Source organism: Mercenaria mercenaria, chromosome 15 (genome assembly GCF_021730395.1).
Source record: "Mercenaria mercenaria strain notata chromosome 15, MADL_Memer_1, whole genome shotgun sequence".
NCBI classification, from domain to species: Eukaryota; Metazoa; Mollusca; class Bivalvia; order Venerida; family Veneridae; genus Mercenaria; species Mercenaria mercenaria.
Genome location: NC_069375.1, coordinates 46,449,309 through 46,469,166, shown reverse-complemented (window position 1 = coordinate 46,469,166; position 19,858 = coordinate 46,449,309). Strand labels below are relative to the sequence as shown.

Here is a 19,858-nt window from a genome sequence, read left to right as displayed (position 1 = left end):
ATCCTTAGTGACGCGAAAACATCATTCACATAGTATTTAGTAAAATGAAAGGAGTTAGATACCTGGTCAATAGATTTCTATAAAAGTTTATCAGTCTGATTCAATTTAAAGTGTACAGTGTAAGTTTACATAAATATACGCTGTTAAAAGCTTTAAATGCATTTTTTTTCATCTCAAATTAAAGGGGCATGCCTCCCAATAAATACAATCACGTCGACCATTTTAACCAGGTAAGCGTGTGAGACCTCATCTGAAAGCGATTATGCAATGCCATGCGAAGACAGCATGCGCAAATCGATATTCCCGGAAATAACTGTCTGCAGTCATTGAGTTTCCATAACAGCAATGCAGACAGTTATTTGAACATTCGACACGTAGCTATATAAATTTTCTTTCTATATATTTGTCGTGTAAACTTTCACGTTTGCTACAAATTTCTGCTGATGTAATTGCATTCGACGTGCTTTTCAATACGTACTCACGCGTAGAAATGAAGCGCCATCTGTTGAAGTTGAGAGAGCATATATCTGTCGCGTGACAGTGTGATCTGGGATCAACCGACTTAAATATAAAGAAGTAAAAGGCCTTGTCAATTAACGGTGTTATCTTCAATATAGACCACATTAGTTGAACTTGGCTATAATAAAATTTGATGCACTCGGACCGTAAAACATAACTACATTTATGGAGTGGATAGGCAAGAAATGGCATGGATATATTTTAGAAGAAAAGAGAAAATTATTAGGCTGCTAACTATTTATTTCACTCTAGCATCTCGGTAACAGCTCCGGATTAATTTAAAAACAAGAATGACTGTGCCAGAGGACCGGGATTCAAACGGAAGCAGGGATGGTGGAAAAATTATCCCCGAAGACGCGGATGGCAGGGAAAGTGAAATGTTGATAAGTGCTAAAAATAGTCAATCTGAAAATATTGAAACTGAAAAACAAAATGGGAGTCCAGCTGTTGCGAGCTTAGTAACAGAATCTCAAGAGAAACGTGTCGAGTTCGAACTTCAGGAAACGGACAAAAAAGATGACAGTAAAGAGACGAAGCCGGAAGAGGCTGCATTAATATCCATAGAAATGTCCCAGCAGGCAAGCTGGATGCCGGATGGGGGGTGGGGTTGGGCTGTTGTGATTGGAGGTGTCATTGTGCACATTTATGTAGGTAAGTAAAAACTTTTAGTACTTATTTTATGCCAGTGAGCGAGCTTATGATGTATTCTTTGATATAAAGTGTGTATTTAGTTATACTCATAGTCTGTGTAATGTATACCGTTTATTTCAAACTTAAATCATGATAATTCGAACATTTGCAGTAAAATACACGTATGTCAGTGCAAAGTCATTGCTGAGTTCTCGGAGTCGCAAACTGAAATGTATGTTTCCTTTTTTCTGTGAGATCCAGCTTTTAACCTCACCGTTAAAACTAGCATTCCCTCAGGGTCAGCCACATTGAAGATGAGGAATTTATGGAGCAATCTTTATGATATAACACAGTTAGAATATGTATTTCATGCGACGTAGATTAAGAAATACATTTTGAGAATCATATGTTCAAGGAGGCAGTGTAGATAGACTGGGTGACCTTTATCATATTATATTTCAACCACTAACACAATCACCTGATCAATAAAATTCTAGATATTGACCGTTTGATGCTGACACACTTAACACAAGTATTGCCTTATTTAAAACACCGAACCTTACCACGATTAACATTTGAACCTTAAAATATGATAGCAAAGTTAAAGACCCATCACAGCCTAGTGACCTATTTTTTTCTTTCGCATGAACATGAAATACTGTTGTAATACATGACAGTTGGACAATTTAATGCCCTTCCTGAGTATTTGTGTTTTCGCAGGACTGATTAGATTTGTTTTGTTCAGTGAAATCTTTTCTTTTATTTTCAGTATAATATTTAAAACTTTAAAACGCAGCTTGTTAAATACCCTTAGACAGTAGAAATAAAATGTGGTCTTTACTTTACTAAATATAACAAACACACTCCATACTGCAACATTTATTTAATAAAATGTCGGATTAGTAAATGAGTCGCACCATGAGAAAACCAACATAGTGCATTTGCGACCAGCATTGATCCAGATCAGCCTGCGCATCCACGCAGTCTGGTCAGGATCCATGCTGTTCGCTTTCAAAGCCTATTGCAATTAGAGAAACCCGTTAGCGAACAGCATGGATCCTGACCAGACTGGGCGGATGCGCAGGCTGGTCTTGATCTATGCTGGTCGCAAATGCACTATGTTGGTTTTCTCATGGCGCGGCTCATTTAATAATCCGACATCTTATTAAATAAAAGTTGCAGTATGGAGAGTGTTTGTTATATTTAATAAAGTAAAGACCACATTTTATTTCTACTGTCTACGGCTATAAATGTCACTCAATTTGTAGCCGATACTTGTATTTCGATGCCACTCGTGTTTAATCACTATCATGGGAGTACAAACGAATACGGTTATTCTGTCGTGGGTCTTTAATGCAAAATCGTAACGGAAATTAATGTCCCAAAATATTTTAACAGTAATCTAAAAAACGTCCTGGTAAATACAATATGTCCCCGTAAGTGTACCGTCATGAGCAACTGTCTCAATATAGTCGTAAATGTATAATGTTTAATTTTCGCATTCGATAACGATATTCTCAGAAGTCTCAAGACCATAGTACCGTATTTCTGTTCCGTTAATATTTACCCATTATATAGTACATAGTCAAACAGCTCAAAGATGACGGTGTTTCAGGTGGCTTGATGAAGGCGAGCGGCGTTATGTACATGAAACTGAAGGACAAATTCAACCAGAGTGCCGTGGCTACAGCTTGGGTCTTCTCATTGTTCACTACATTTTTACTCATTATGGGTATGTATATAGACAAACCTTTCACAGCAATTTTACTATTAATTGGTATGTATAATGTTCACAACGTTCTTTCTCTTCATGTGCTTACGTATTGGTAAACTGCCCACAGCGTTCTTTCTCAACTGTTAACGATATTCCTACCTGAAACTGAAACTGTTTCATTTGATTAAACGCCTATTTTTACGCAAAACATATTCAATGGCGTTTTACAAATACATAAAAATACGACAAAAATTAAGATATTTAATGACATATAACATAAATGAGCATAAATACCATTGTGAATAAACTATTTAGTAAGCATTAAAAAAAAAAAAAAAAAAAAAAAATGATCAGACATCAGATAAGATTAATAAAATATTAGAATATTAAGATACAGTAAGACAGCTGTTTATTATTAAGTAAGAATAAGTGGGTTATTGCGACATGTCCAGAAGTTATTACAAACAACTGTATTTTGTATTTGTTATAATATAGTTAATTTTCGAATGTATTTACACAATAAAATCATCCAGTTCACGTTACTTCAGTTTCTTAAAAATTACAGTCACAGTCTCTAAAAGAGTGCAAAGTAATCTCCAAAATAATGAGTTTTCAACTTCTTTTTGAAAACATCTATTGAGTCCGAGTTCCTTATTTCGAGAGGCAATTCATTCCAGAGTTTAGGTCCAACAGTACCAAAACTTCTGTCGCTGAACGTTTTACGCTTGTTGAAAGGAACAACGAAACACCCAGTAACGGAGTTTGAAGAACGCCAGTTTCTTGTCTGTGTTTGTTTTATAAGAAGTTCAGAAAGATATTCTGGAGAGTTTCCAACTGAACAATTATACATGTAGGTGAGCATTTTGAATGTGATTCTGGCTTTGATTGGTAGCCAGTGAAGGTCATACAGCGCTTGCTTGGAACTGTCATATTTTCTTCGATTTAGGACAAGTTTTGCACACATGTTCTGAATTCGTTGCATTTTGTTTACTTCGCTTTGAGCAATACCATACAGAATGACATTACAATAATCTAAATGGGATATCACCAATGACAGGACAAGGGTTTCGGTAGCCTCTTTGGTAAGATATTTCCGGATACATTTTATTCTGAAGTAGTTGAGCATTGCTGTTCTACACTTTCGTTTTACATGCTCTTTTAGATTCAAGTTTTCATCCAGGAATGCACCTAGATATCGAATAAAGCTCAGTGATTTCACTTCATCACCTACAATGCATACTTTGTCAGTTGAACACTTAGCGAGCTGTTGCCTACTACCAAACATGATGAACTCGGTTTTGGAAGTGTTCATTTTAAGCTTATTTTCATTCATCCAGTTGTTGATTGTTTTAGCACATTGTTCAAGTTCTCGTATTGCCTAGGATTCTACTGTTGGAGATGATGGTTTAAAGCGTTTATTAGCAGTGTGGTCATCCGCAAAGCCGTAAACTGAAATCGACGGCGGAATAACATCAAACAGTGTCCCCGCATATGTCAAATATAGCCACGATCCTAAGCAGCTCCCTTGTGGAACGCTACAATTTAATTGGCGTGGAAATGACATGGCTGAATTGACACTTACACGACAACTTCTGGGGCGCAGATAGGAATCAACCCAGCTCAGTGCTGTTCCACGAACGCCATACTGCTTGTTTAACACATCAACAAGAATGTCATGATCTACAGTATCAAAAGCGGCACTGAGATTGATGGCAATTAGCGCCGTAACTTCTTTCTTCTCCATAGCATCCAGTAAATCATTTACAAGACGTAACAGTGCTGATTCGCAAGAATGGTTTTTCCTGTAAGCAGATTGGTTTTTTGGCAGAAGATTGTGTTTGTTTACATGATCATTGAGTCTGAACAGAGCTGCTTTTTCAATTAATTTTGACAGAAACGATAGATTACTAACAGGCCTGTAGTTTGCGAATTCAAGTTCCAGTCCCATTTTCTTCAACAAAGGTCTTACAATTACCTGTTTCCATTTTGTTGGAAAGATGCCGTCGCGCAACGACAAATTAACCAATTTGGTAATAACAGGCAACAGCTCATCCAAGTATGATTTTAGCACTTTTGTTGGTAGAATATCAAGTTCACATGATTTTGTCTGTAGTTGGTTTATAAGTTTTCTAACTTCTTCCTCGCTCAGATCTTTAAAACTGTCAAAACAAGGAATATTGTTTTGCATGGTTGAAACTTATCGAAATGTTTCAACGATTCTCGAATTTTTTCGATTTTATTCATGAAATGGTCTGCAAATTTCTCAGCGAGTGTACTGTCATGTCCAGTTGGCATAGGGTTCTCAGACCTAGTGCCTGTTGTCTCAGATACAAATCGATAAAGCTTTCTCGAGTCACCTTTTGCATTAAGAACTTTTTCACTCAGAGATGATTTTTTCTCATGTTTGAGTTCTTTTCGTAGTTTTTACGTGCTGTTTTGAAGGCTTCATGCAGATGTGATTGTCTATGTTTCTTCCACAAACGTTCAGATTTGCGAGCCACTCTTTTAAGGTGAAGAAGTTTTTCTGTGAACCAGGGTTTTGGAGCGCGATGGATGATTGTTTTTTCTATAAATGGTGCTGTGTAGTTCATAATCTTTTCTACTGCTGTCTGAAATTCTTCAACAAAAAGGTCGACATTATCACTTTCGACTGGCATTTTTCTCAGATCGCTTGAAAATGTGTTCGTATCCATGTCTTTGAAATTTCTAAAGAGCACCACCTCACTTGTTATATTTTCCTTTCTAACATTTGTCACAATTTTGACTGCACAGTGATCAGAAATATATGGACCCTGTTCACAAGAAACTACTTCAGCACCATTTACGACTTCCGTAAGGACCAAATCAAGAATGTTACCACCAGTGTGTGTACTAAATTGTACATGTTGTTGTAAACCCATGGCGTACAAAGAATTATTGAATTCTGTTACTGCATTTGTGTCATCGTGGATGTGAAGATTAAAGTCACACATGACCATTACATTTGAGTACTGTGATAGTACTCCCTCCATATATTGAAAGAAGTCTGTGACGAACTCGGAACAAGTGGATAAAGACGGAGGTCTGTAAATCCCAACTACATGCATAGTAATGTTCTTGAAAATCAACTGCCAAATACCATATTCAAAACTGTGAGAATTTCCTGCCGAAAGTTTGCGCATGTTTACAGCTGATCTACACGTCAGTGCAACACCACCACCCACCCTATTTTGCCTGTTCGTAACACTCAGTTTGTAGCCATTTTGATTTAGATCAGACGTTTCATATTGGTGTTGTTTGTCGTCCGAAAACCAAGTCTCTGTAAGAAGAGCAAAATCTATCTTTTCCTCGCTTTACCTTTAATGGGTGCGTGTAGGTAAACTGTTTATAATGTCCCTACCTTTAATAGGTATGTTTGGTTAAAGTGTTCACAATATTCCTACTTTTAATGAGCACGTATAGGTAAACTGTTTAAAATGTCCCTACCTTTAATGGGTATGTTTAATCAAAGTGTTACCTTTAATAGGCACGTATAGGTAAACTAGTAACAATATTCCTACCTTTAAAGGGCACGTATAGGTAAACTAGTAACAATATTCCTACCTTTAATGGGAACGTAAAGGTAAACTGGTCACAATATTCCTACCTTTAATGGGCACGTATAGGTAAATTGGTCACAATATTCCTACCTTTAAAGGGAATGTAAAGGTAAACTGGTCACAATATTCCTACCTTTAATGAGTGCGTATAGGTAAATTGTTTACAATGTTCCTACCTTTAATGAGTGCGTATAGGTAAACTGTTTACAATGTTCCTACCTTTAATGGGAACGTAAAGGTAAACTGGTCACAATATTCCTACCTTTAATGAGTGTGTATAGGTAAACTGGTCATAATATTCCTACCTTTAATTAATGAGTGCGTATAGGTAAACTGGTCATAATATTCCTACCTTTAATGAGTGCATATAGGTAAAGTGTTTACAATGTTACTACCTTTAATGGGTATGTTTAGTTACAGTGTTCACAATATGTCTACTTTTTACTTTTAATAGGTATGTGTATTCCATCATATTTCTGCTCGTAATGGCTACGTATAGATAAAATGCTCAAAACATTCCTTCACGTAATAGCTATGTTAAGATAACTGTCTCGTAATGTATACGTGCAGAAAAAACATGTACACAATATTTCTACTTTCAATGGCTACAAACCAATAGTTTTTAATAGGCTACGTACAAATAAACTACATGTTTACAACATTCATACTCTTAATGAACTGTTCACAAAATTCTTAACCTTTATGGCTTCGTAGATCAATGTACAAAGGAAATAAAAATGATCTAAGTTTCTGGACACGTACAGATATAAGTGCTATTTTTTCTGGTATACAAATATAGTATTTTAAAAGGAAGGATACGATATTAAGCAAGATTGTACGAGCGTACGTCAACATACATCATTTTTTAATTAGTGGACAATGTTTTAAAATGTTATCTAAAATAACATGAAGGATTGAAAATGTGTAGAATACGGCGTTGACATAACTAGATCTATGAATAATAAGAATAATAATAATGGAATAATAATGTTTCAAATAGATGAGAAGACCTCCTCAATAAAATTTGTACCTGAATGATGTTTGTCGCATGGAACGTTTTGTAATTATGATTAGAGTAATTTCTTCTGTACACGCAAAACTATAATAGTTCTACAAATTGATAACAATGGACAACCATATAATTTAACAATGTTTAAAAATTGTGAATCTAGCACTGTTCACATGTAAAGCAAATTGATAAATTGATTGAATATGACTAATTTCAGGACCAGTAGCAAGTGCCTTATGTCACCGCTTTTCGTGTCGAAGTGTCGTATTCTGGGGGAGCATCCTGTGTTTTATAGGACTTCTTATTTCTGCCTTTGCCCCAAACCTGGAATTTCTCTACTTCAGTTACTGTGTGGTAGGCGGTAAGTATTAAATATCGATGTTGCTCAATATAGACCTAGCTGGAGCGGTCGTTCTGCGCATGTCACAAAATCATTCATCATCGGAGCGCATGGCAAAAACACGCAATTTATGTATATCCGCACATTTAGTGTGATATATTATACTGAGAAAAGGTTAGGGCTAGGATTACCATGGTTACAAAATATATACATTAAAGATACTCGTCATTCCAGTCGTTTGAATCCGGTTTATACCGGAGTCTGTAATATATCACAGGCGGTCAAGAGAGTCATTGAATATTAAGGCATACAGACACTAAATAGAAAAATGGCGCGAAAAAAATGGTATAATAGCGGACACAAATAGTCCTCAGATTTTTTTGCTCTGTAGAGCTATTTTCCTTATTTTCTTTGCATTGTTTTTTTGCTAAAATCACATGACAGATCTATGCTTGACATGTAGGTAGCATTTTCATAATGAAATAACAGCATGACAAAATTTTTCTTGGAAACTTAGATCATACACCACCAGTATAATTTGGGGTCTCATTTTTAGCTGATTTTGCAGTTTGTGTGTTTGACTGAAATTATTTTTCTTGCATCAAAAATGACCCCCACTTTTCTTTTGATTTTTAGTGAGCACTGACAATATTCTTCAAGAAAATGTATGTTACAGAAATTTAAAATGGGTCCTGATGTGTGCTGCGGTCATTGGAAATGGGTCAATTTCATATAGAATAAAGAACAACAACTATTTAGTGTGTTATAACCTGTAAGATGACATTGGTAAAAAATGAAATGTGGCCAGATGATGGTGGGAATGGGCTAGTTTGATTAGAATTTGATAGAAAATGACAAATGAATTGCAATTTTGTTGAAAATGAGGATAAAACCCCAAAAATATCACATTTTCACTGTTTTGGGTGTATTTTTTCTAAAACTGCATATTTATAGGCTACTGATATGTTCTGGCCATCAGAGGTAAAAATGAACATATATAACAGTTTAAATGTGTAATTTGCATGCAGATCAGAGTAGAAAATGTCAAAACAGGGCAAAACAAGGCTGAATTTAGGGTAATTGCTTCAAAATTATGTCGCGACAGCTATTTTTGACAAAATCTGACGCTTTGTCTTATGGTACTGAAAATACCGTAAAAACCTGGAATCTGGTGATATCAAGCTAAAACCTTGTATTTCTTCATGCATTTGGGTTTCTTGTACATTTCAAATGAAACAGGCACACTGTCAGAGAAAAAAGTTTTTCTTATAAGGCGCACAAGAAGACTGTATTTATAAACTGAATAATGAAGGTATTTTGTGTCCACCCCTATTATATGACTGTGATTGGGAATGGGTGAGAGTAGGACACTTAGATTTTTCATTGTCCGTATTTGTCTCCGTCCGTTCGTATATCTTGATATCGGTCCGTCCGTCTGAACTGGTGTCGTGAATTGCTCTATGAGTATTCCACATAGAATTGTTATTCGGCAAGTGAAGTGCAAATAGGGTTTTGATTTGGCTTTCTCTCAGTAAGATCATAGTAAAGGGCCTAAAAATTTGGGTCGCACATATCTCAAAATATTTAAACTGGTGTTATGAAATATTACAGGATTGTTGATCAGCATGTGAAATTATGCACCTCGGTTATTTTGTTTAGGATTTCATTCAGTCAGGTTGAGTTACGGTCCTTGACTTAGTGAAAATATGCATAAAAGGTCTTGATGTTTGTGTCGCTTGTTATTCAAAAAGTGTTAAATCCATAAAACATTTTAGGAAAATTATTAAGCATTCGATCTTGTGTACATGTTTTTTGGGGGGATAACACTTAGCCAGACCAGAGTTATAGCCCTTTACTTAGTTAAAATATGCATAAAGGGTAAAAAGGTTTTCCCCGTCACTCGTAACTCAAAATGTTTTGTCATACAGTCATGAAACATTGAAGGATTGTTATATAACATATGAAGTGGTGTACGTTTGCTTTTTGTTTAGGATTTCATTCAGGCAGACCAGAGTTGTAGACGTTGACTTGGTAAAATATATGCATACTTGGCTTCAATGTTCGTATCGCATTTGTCTCAGAAAGGATATGATCTGTAGACGTGAATCCGTATAGGAATATAATTCAGCATGTGAATAAATGTACTTGTGGTTTTGTTTCGGATTCATACCCCATCTTTGTTTTGGATTTATACACCCACATTTGCGACTTCTACGCCTGCCCCATACCCCCGCCAACTTCTTCTCAAAAGTATCTTTTATTGTGTCAGTTTCTCTTGATGTTTTGTTAAGTCATACAATTAGAAACTGTAATAATACTGCACTAATTTTAGATCAGAAACTGTACTAAAATACTGCTTTAGTTTTAAATCAGAAACTGTACTAATACTGCACTAATTTCAAAATACTGCACTAATTTCAACTGTTTATTAAATCTTGCTTACTGATGTTACAGGGTTTGGTCGGTGTTTAACCTACACACCGAGTCTCATACTTGTTAACAACTACTTTAACAAACGACGTGGCCTTGCCGTCGGTATAACCACCGCCGGCGTCGGGCTAGGAATGTTCACGTTCCCTCCACTTATTGGTAAGTAAATTTTAACAATTACACATCGCTTTTCTGTGCCTTTATATGAAATGGTTCATCTGAGAGTTTTTACGTGTTGGCTGGTGTAACACAATAGGTGAATGTCTGGAGTCGGCTAGATTAACATATTTGACACAAGAAATCCGGTGGAAATGCTCTGTCGTCCTCTGTCGTTTACTCAATCTTGAAAGTTATATTTTAGTTTGAGTAATCTAGAGTGCATGCTTATAGTTCGATGCACGACTTTTAGTCGAAAGACATCTCGTCGAATACGATAGTTCATCGATGTCGAGACTACGACAACTGATCGAAAATAGTTTTTAACAATACGACACTTGATCGAATACTTTTTAGCCATTTGTTGTCAAATTATAATATACTGATGTATATCAATTCTTGTCGATTTTAACAAATTGACATCTTCCAAATGTATATTAACCATCTTCGGTATATTGATTGACAGACTAATTGCGTTATAACACGTTTCAATTTGCTCAAAATTACGAATGTCTATTGATTCCTCTTGATTTTAACGATTTATCAGCTTCCGAATGTATACTTATTATCTTCAGTACATTGAACGACGGACTAATCTAAGTCCTCCACTGTAACTTCTTTGGATTACCATGCAGCATCAGTGTTGGGAGTTCTACAAACAGTTTATTATTTTTATTTACATGCTTTTTGCAGAGGGTATATTTGGTCATTATGGTTACCAGGGTGCGATGCTTTTGTTGTCGGCCATCAGTCTACAGACGTTTGTTTGTGCAGCTCTGTTCAGACCAAAGGATCTACATCAGAAGATCTCCAAAACTCAGCGAATAAATGAGTGAGTATATATAATATGTATATAGGTAGGTTGCACCAACTTCAATGGCAGTGCTGCAAATGCCTTTGTCATAAAGATTTACTTGTGCGAAAAAATTTATACTGTTGGAAAAAGGAAGATTTTGAATTCATGAAAGAAGACAAATATCAGGGACAACTATAACGGTGTGAGATTGATTTTTTTTTCATTTTAATAGTTGACAAAACGACATTTTGCATGTACTTAATAACGTGTTTTAACTTTATACATTAGTCGGCAAATACGTATTCATTATATACCCACTTATTGTAGCGTACACTTACGTATACAAAGTATGTTAAAAGACCCTTGGAAGCTTTCAAATCCAAGTTATATCCAGACTGCTAAATCATTTATATTATATTAATTGAAGCGTTAAACATTTTGAAAATGTCTCTTTAAATGAATGTCTTGTAAGTTGATAGATAAAAAAGTGAGAGATGATTGTTTTTTCTCTGCAGTCTGGTAAAAATGGCACGTCGTGGAAGTGTTGATGCGAAAATGATTGTTCAGCAGTTTAATCCACCAAAGCCGCGAAATAAACAATTTGACATTGTTAAGGGCGACAATACGTGGCATGGAAGCAGTGAATTTTCCTCTACATTAGAATTCACGTACATACCGGAACCACCGACGAGAAGAAGATCCGTATTCTTTGACAAAATGTCGCAAGTTAAACAAGTTTTTAGAAGCACACCGACGGAAGAGCGTAAACCGTTTCTAGAATTGTCTCTCCTGAAAGACTTTCCGTTTTTGACTCTATGTTTGTCAGTTTTATTGTTTACGTCGTCCATGATGTCTGTTTTTGTGTTTTTCCCGCCTCTTGCAAGATCAAAAGGCGTGTCTCAGATGCAGTCATCATTCCTCGTGTCAATAATTGGCGCCAGTGACTCCGTCGCTCGTTTTACTTCCGGTGTCGTTTTGGACATGAAAAAGATAAAACCATACCGGTTGTTAGTATATAATGGCGTCATGTTTGGGGTTGGAATCGTATGTATGATTATGCCATCCATAGAAGGATTTGGGGGGTTCGCAGCAATTGCGGCATGCTATGGTATTTTTACGGGTACTTACGTTGCACAGAAATCTGTAGTCGTGGTGGATGTTTTAGGCTTGGAGAAAATGACAAGTTCATTCGGATTACTTCTTGGATTTCAAGGAATTGGATCGCTTGTTGGTCCGACGGTCTCAGGTAATGAATAATTTTACGTATTGATTAGAAAATAGTGAAATTACATGTACATATACATCGGATAGTAAATGGAGCTTAGATGGAAATCTTTGTGCAAAAGAAAGTCTAAAATTCTTACAAAAAGTCAGATTCCAATCGAGTGGTTTCTTGTTTAGTCATTAAGCTTCCGGTTGTAAACAAGTAACTTATGACAGACACTGACGCAATCCTTAAAACCTCTTACAAATATCTGTTCACACCCTGAACAAGGAGCTAGAAAGATTATTATAAAAGTAGGCAAGCGGTTTCCATACTTTTCCCCAGTTCTTCGCCCACGGCTGATTATTCTACGGTATATATGTCCGGTACGGTTATTACGACAACCAGTATAGACTCAACAAAGAGTTTTCTTTAAAGGCACAAGACAAAACTGTCTTTGGCTTTAGCTAAGTAACAGCTAGTCTACTAAATATTCATATGCTTTTCTAAGACAAACACAACATTGCCGATTATTCCTGATTTCTTTTCTTGATTTATGATCATGTAATGATGTAATAATATTTTGCACAAGTAGATGGAGCAGTAGTGTCAGGTGTGTGTGTAAGTTTTAAACTACGAAAAAACAAACTCGAAACTTCGAGACACTTACTCGAAATTTTGACTTAATAACTCGAAATATCGCGATACGTAACTTGAAAGGTCGCTTTCGAAATTTTAACAGATTAACTCGAAATTTCGAGATATGCAAGTCTAAATTTTGATTGATTCGGTCGAAATTTCGATTTACATATTTACTTAATATATTAAAATTTCGAGATAATTACTACTATAGTATACGTATATGTATGGGTACTGGGTCTCACAATAACAAGGAACAGCTTTGACGCAGTAAAAACGGCCTCATTTAATTTTGCTGCAGTTTTTTGTTGTCATTTTTATGGTCTGTACTATTCAATCATAATGAAAATGTCAAGACTGAAGCCTTAAATTGTTTCTATAATATTCAGAGGTGGCCTATGTGTGGTTCTATATTTCACCAATATCTTCATTTAGTTTACTAATGTAAATAATTCTGTAAAAATGCTGTTTTTTATGTTACAGGACTATTTCGGGACATTTTTGGCTCGTACAATGAAGCATTTTATTTCGGTGGATTGGGGATATTTTTTGGCGGCTTAGTTTTAATGTGCGGTAATACATGGAAAATCATCAGAGACAGACGTGCAAAACGAAAGGAGAAGAAAACAGACACAGCTGATGTTTAATATGTAATGTGATGTTGAAATGTTATAAACAGTAAACATAAAATTGTTTGTGTACATTTCTTACATGCTAGTGTTGTCTATGAGTGAAAATGATTATTCTACACATATATGCGTGCATTAATTCTAGGTGGACCTTCGTTCTTCAAAATTTTAAAAACTTTCTTGCAGCAACTCAGAGGTCCTAAAAAGACGTGACCAGCTTCAGGTATGGTGTTGGCGATATGATAAACATTATAATGCATTTTCGACACTTACGTTGTAGTAAATAATTAAAGGAAACATAGACATCAGAAATGACACAGAGGTAGTGATTAAGATAATGGACCCTTACTGATGACGTAGTTTTGTCAAATTTTCGGCATCCGTTGGTACTAACATATATTTTTTAATAGCTACCGGAAAGTGTCGAAAACTCGTACGAAGAGAATATGTCGTCAAGCGGAAAATGTCGACCATTACCGTAAAATAAGTGCTGTGATAATTCTATAATTACTCGTTCTAAAGGCTATTTTATTGAACTCGTATAAGATTTTAACACAGTGAAACATCTAAAGAGCAACTTTTCTGCGATGTCTGAAATTTACTGATTGTACAGATGCTGATTCGCTGGAGAGCATGTTTCGACTTTTGAAAGTTGTTTTTGTAAGGGGAATGGCAGTCTGTAAAATACCTTGACCCAATTGGCGTAGCAATTTCCGAGGTCACAACGATTTCTACATTAATCAAGGAGTCGGTATCGCAGCGGTTAGCTGGTTCGACTACTGTTCTAGCGACCAGGATTCGATTCCCGGTTGCAGCTGATATCTTGCGTTCAGTGCTTGGCGATTTATTTAATCGGTACTCTTTCCTGAAGAATAGGCCTTAACCGAACTCTTGCTACCAGTAGGAAAATGTGACACTTGGGACTTTAACAACAGAAAGTATTTGTGGTGACGTTCTCTATTCTAACAATCGCGGTATTTTTATCATTCGGTACGGAAGCTTTGAGGTCACAAGGTTTTGTTTTATCTCGTGACAACCAGATACTAAGTCATTCTCATGAGTTAATATTTCGAAGCTACGAGACAAAAACGCATTTATCATCCCTAATCATAAATGTAATAACCTTCCTGAGCATACATTTGAAATATCTATTCTTATGCCCGTTGTCTTTTTGAAAAAATGTGTCATGACCTTTTGAAACAACGCCGTAGTTTTAATTTCAAAATCCGAAAGCGGACAAAAGAAGACATTTTTTTCATTACCCACGTTTGTAAATGTACACTTGCGGATTTTAAAGATTAACCACACTGAAACAGAAGTTGAAATGCAAAATCCAGCTATGCCCCATAATGTGTAAATTGAAAGCGTTGTTCCTAGGAGTTTTGACGGGGGACGGATGTCTGTAAAACTATCCCTATTTCATGCAATATTTATCCGATCCGTGGGCCGTTTGAAAGCTACACTAAGTACCTGTGGATTTGAAGCAAGTAGCAGAATCTGTCAATTTTGGTTGTCTAGAGGTACAACGATTGCGCGAAGAGAAATAATTGTTAAAATAATTAGGTTCACGAATACGAAAATGTCATTGCTTTAATTATAATACCATTATCACAACTAAATAACTTACCAACGTATTAATTGTTTTTAACGTACGGTGTCTGTCATCCAGACATGGATCTATCATCACTGGCGCCGGTAATACGGTACGCCCTTCAAGACTGATAATCAGAAGACAAAACTTTTCCTCAGATAGCCTACAGAACTCAAAAATGTTGACTTTAAATCATTGCTTGGCCTTAGACCAATCTCCTACGATTTGGCTGCGCTCAAAACCTTCTGTATAGCCTCCAAATGCAGTTCCATTGGCGTCAACAAAGACGTTGACATTCTTATTTACGTCAACAGAGAATCTGCAATTTCTATGCTTGATATCTAATCGACTGAACACAAAATAATTATTGTATATCACAATATTAGCTTCAAAGATATACCGTCAATGACAGGGAGGGACAAGCATATCAGTCACAGTAGCCCGATATTAAAACAGTCTTGTAATGCGATTTTCGTTCCTGCGTTTAGTTGTATACGGATGCGTTTTGTGAGAGCTGAAAAAAGAAGTAGTGACATATATCTAAGGTCACAGATGCATGAATTTCTAAAGCTTTTGATATCGTGTTAGGTCCCCATTTACGTTGAGACCTATAAAAAAGTTGATAAAAGGCCAAAGTAATAACCCGGTACAATATTTTTTTTTCTTACGCAAAGTATAGAAATTAATTGCTCTGTAAATATTTAATTTTACTCCGAATTTAAACCGCCGCCCTGTCCTAACCAATGCACCGAATCGGCGATGTAACCCCTCAAAATGTAGATCATAATATTAACTTCAAAGATATACCTTCAGTGATAGGGAGGGTCTAGCACATAAGGCTCAGTATCCCGATATTAAGTCTTGTAATGCGATTTTCGCTCCTGAGTTGAGTCGTATATGGATGCGTTTTGTGAGAGCTGAAAAAAGAACTAGTGACATACATCTAAGGTCACAGTAGCATGAATTACTAAGGCCTTTGATATCTTGTGAGGTGCACAATTACGTTGAGCCCTATACGATTAATGTTTTATGAAAGGTCAACGTAATTACCCTGTACCATATATATTTTTTTCATACTCAACGTATAGAAAATATTTGCTCTGTATATTTCTATTCTATTCTATTCTATTTTATGAAAAGTCAATGTAATCACGATGTACCATGTATTTATTTTCATACTCAACGTATGGAAAATATTTGCTCTGTAAAGTTATAGTTTTTCTCCGAATTGAAACCGCCGCCCAGTCCTAGCTAATGCACCGATGTAACCCCTCAAAATGTAGATCGCATTATTAACTTTAAAGATAAACCTTCAATGATAGGGAGGGACTAGCACATAAGTCACAGTAACCCGATATTACAACAGTTTGTAATGCGATTTTCGTTCCTGCGTTTCGTCGTATACGGATGCGTTTTGTGAGAGCTGAAAAAAAGAACTAGTGACATATATTTAAGGTTACAGTAGCATGACTCATTAAGGCTTTTGATATCGTGTGAGGTCCTCCTTTACGTTGAGCCCTATACAAATAAGTTTTATGAAAGGTCAAAGTTATCACCCGGTACCATATAGTTTTTTTCATACGCAAAGTATAGAAATCATTCGCTCTGTAAATATATAATTTTACTCCGAATTGAAACCGCCGCCCTGTCCTAACCTATGCACCGAATCGGCGATGAATTACTAAGGCTTTTGATATCGTGAGAGGTCCTTATTTACCCTGAGGCCAATACGAATAAGTTTTATGAAAGGTCAAAGTAATCACCCGGTACCATATTTTTTTTATACGGAACGTATAGAAAACATTGGCTCTATAAATATATATTTTACCCCGAACTAAAACCGCCGCCCTGTCCTAACCAATGCACCGAATCGGCGATGTAACTCCTTAAAATATAGATCACAATACTAACTTCAAAGATATACCATCATTGGTAGGGAGGGACAAGCACATAAGTCACAGTCGCCCGATATTACAACAGTCTTGTAATGCGATTTTCGTTCCTGCGTTGAGTCGTATACGGATGCGTTTCGTGAGACCAGAAAAAAGAACTAGTGACATATATCTAAGGTCACAGTAGCATGAATTACTAAGGCTTTTTTTATCATGTGAGGTCCTCATTTACGTTGAGCCCTATACGAATAAGTTTTATGAAAGATCAAAGTAATCACCCGGTACCATATATGTTTTTCATACGCAACGTATATAAAAAGGTCTGCTCTGTAAATATATAATTTTACTACGAATTGAAATAGCCTCCCTGTCCGAACCAATGCACCGAATCGGCAATGGAACCCCTCAAAATGTAGATCGCAATATTAACTTCAAAGATATCTCTTCAATGATAGAATTACTAAGGCTTTTGATATCGTGTGAGGTCATCATTTACATTGGGCCATATTCATAAGTTTTATGAAAGGTCAAAGTAATCACCTGGTACCATTATACTTTTTTCATACGCAACGGATAGGAAACATTTTCTCTGTAAATATATAATTATACTCCGAATTGAAACCGCCGCCCTTTCCTAACCAAAGCACCGAATCGGCGATGTAACCCCTCAAAATGTAGATCACAATACTACCTTCAATGATATACCTTCAATGATTCAATGATGGGAAAGGACGAGCACATAAGTCACAGTAGCCCAATATTAAAACTGTCTTGTAACGCGATTTTTGTTCCTGCGATGAATCGTATACGGATGCGTTTCGTGAGAGCTGAAAACAGAACTAGTGACATATATCTGAGGTTACAGTAGTAGGAATAACTAAGGCTTTTGATATCGTGAGAGCGCCTCATTTTCGTTGAGACCTATCAAATATGTTTTATGAAAGGTCAAAGTAATCACCCGGTACCATATATGTTTTTCATTAGCAACTTATAGAAAACATTTGCTCTGCAAATAATATAATTTTACTCCGATTTGAAACTGCCGCCCTGTCCTAACCTATGCACCGAATCAGCGATTTAACCCCTCAAAATGTAGATCACAACATTTCCTTCAATGATATACCTTCCGTATAGGGAGGGACAAGCACATAAGTCACAGTAGCCCGATATTAAAACAGTCTTGTAATGAGATCTTTGTTCGTGCATCGTATATCCTATGAAAAAAAAGAACTAGTGACGTATATCTAAGGTCACAGTTGCATGAATTACTAAGGCTTTTGATATCGTGTGAGGTCCTCATTTACGTTGAGCCCTATACTAATAAATTTTATGAAAGGTCAAAGTAATCACTCGGTACCATATTTTTTTTTTATACGCAACGTATAGAAAACATCTGCACTATAATTATATAATTTTTCTCCGAAGTGAAATCGCCGCCCTGTCCTAACCAATGCACCGAATCGGCGATGTAACCCCTCAAAATGAAGATCACAATATTAACTTAAACGATATCCATTCAATGATAGGGAGGGAGATGCAAATAAGTCACAATAGCCCGATATTAAAACAGACCTGTAATGCGATTTTCGTTCCTGCGTTGAGTCATATACGGATGTTTTTGTGAGAGCTGAAAAAGGAAGTAGTGACATAATTATGTCTAAGGTCACAGTAGCATGAATTACTAAGTCTTTTGATATCGTGTGAGGTTCTCGTTTACGCTGAGCCCTATACGAATAAGTTTTATTAAAGGTCAAAGTTTTCTTCCTGGATCATGTATTTTTCCATACGCAACGGATAGAAAACATTTGCTCTGTAAATATATAATTTTACTCCATATTTAAAACGCAGCCCTGTCCTAACCTATGCACCGAATCGGCAATGCAACCCCTCAAAATGTAGATCACAATTTTAACTTTAACAATATACCTTCAATGATAGGGAGGGAGCACATAAGTCAAAGTAGCCCGATTTTACAACAGTCTTGTAATGCGATTTTCGATCCTGCGTCGAGTCGTATATGGATGCCTTTTGTGAGAGATGAAAAAAAGCTAGTGACATATATCTAAGGTCACAGTAGCATGAATTTCTGAGGCGTATGATATCGTGTGAGGTCATCATTTACGTTGAGCCCTATACGAATAAGTTTTATTCAGTGTATTCATTGTTGTTATATTTTCTGGTCCTTTGGGATCATGGAGTTCATTTAACATATGTGTAATTGAGTTCCGCTTAAGCCGATGCTAGGGGGCGTGATAGGTGTTGCACATTTCATTACATCTCATGATTGGATTCAATCAATAAAATCTGTAAAAATATCCTTTGAAAGCAAAGAATTCAGCCAAGAATAATAGCAGACTCGTTTGATTGAGTCTGTTCATCAGAGGTAATGAATTGTGAAAATGTGCAAGTACGGGGAGACATTTTACAGCCGCCACACGGCACTTAAAATTTGCTGTTGTGATAGTTAATAAAGACTGTAAAAAGATCCTTTGGAAGCAAAGATTGCAACAATGTCGTTGTCGATACAAGCAGTGTTTCAAATGCTCGGTACCCGACGTTTTGTCATGAATGTCAGCATACAATAAGTGCTTCAAAACACTTTGATCAGACGCTTGATTCATGACACTTACCGAAAGAATGCCATTATAGAAGGTCTGACGATTCTATAGAAACCGTCAGATGAGAACCATCTGGATTATTTTTTACCTGGTATGGCCAAAGATGTCTTAAT

At 36.2% G+C, this 19,858-nt stretch overlaps 1 protein-coding gene across 1 annotated transcript; it reads left to right on the top strand.

The window, feature by feature from the left end:
• Window positions 1-507: 507 nt before the first annotated feature.
• Window positions 508-15,270, top strand: LOC123553743 (monocarboxylate transporter 12-like). Its single transcript, XM_045343358.2, has 7 exons — window positions 508-1,170; window positions 2,765-2,881; window positions 7,668-7,811; window positions 10,245-10,379; window positions 11,070-11,208; window positions 11,688-12,418; window positions 13,499-15,270. The coding sequence occupies exons 1-7, from the start codon at window positions 810-812 to the stop codon at window positions 13,660-13,662; spliced, it is 1,791 nt and encodes a 596-aa protein (XP_045199293.2). The 5' UTR covers window positions 508-809; the 3' UTR covers window positions 13,663-15,270.
• The last annotated feature ends 4,588 nt before the right edge of the window (window positions 15,271-19,858 follow it).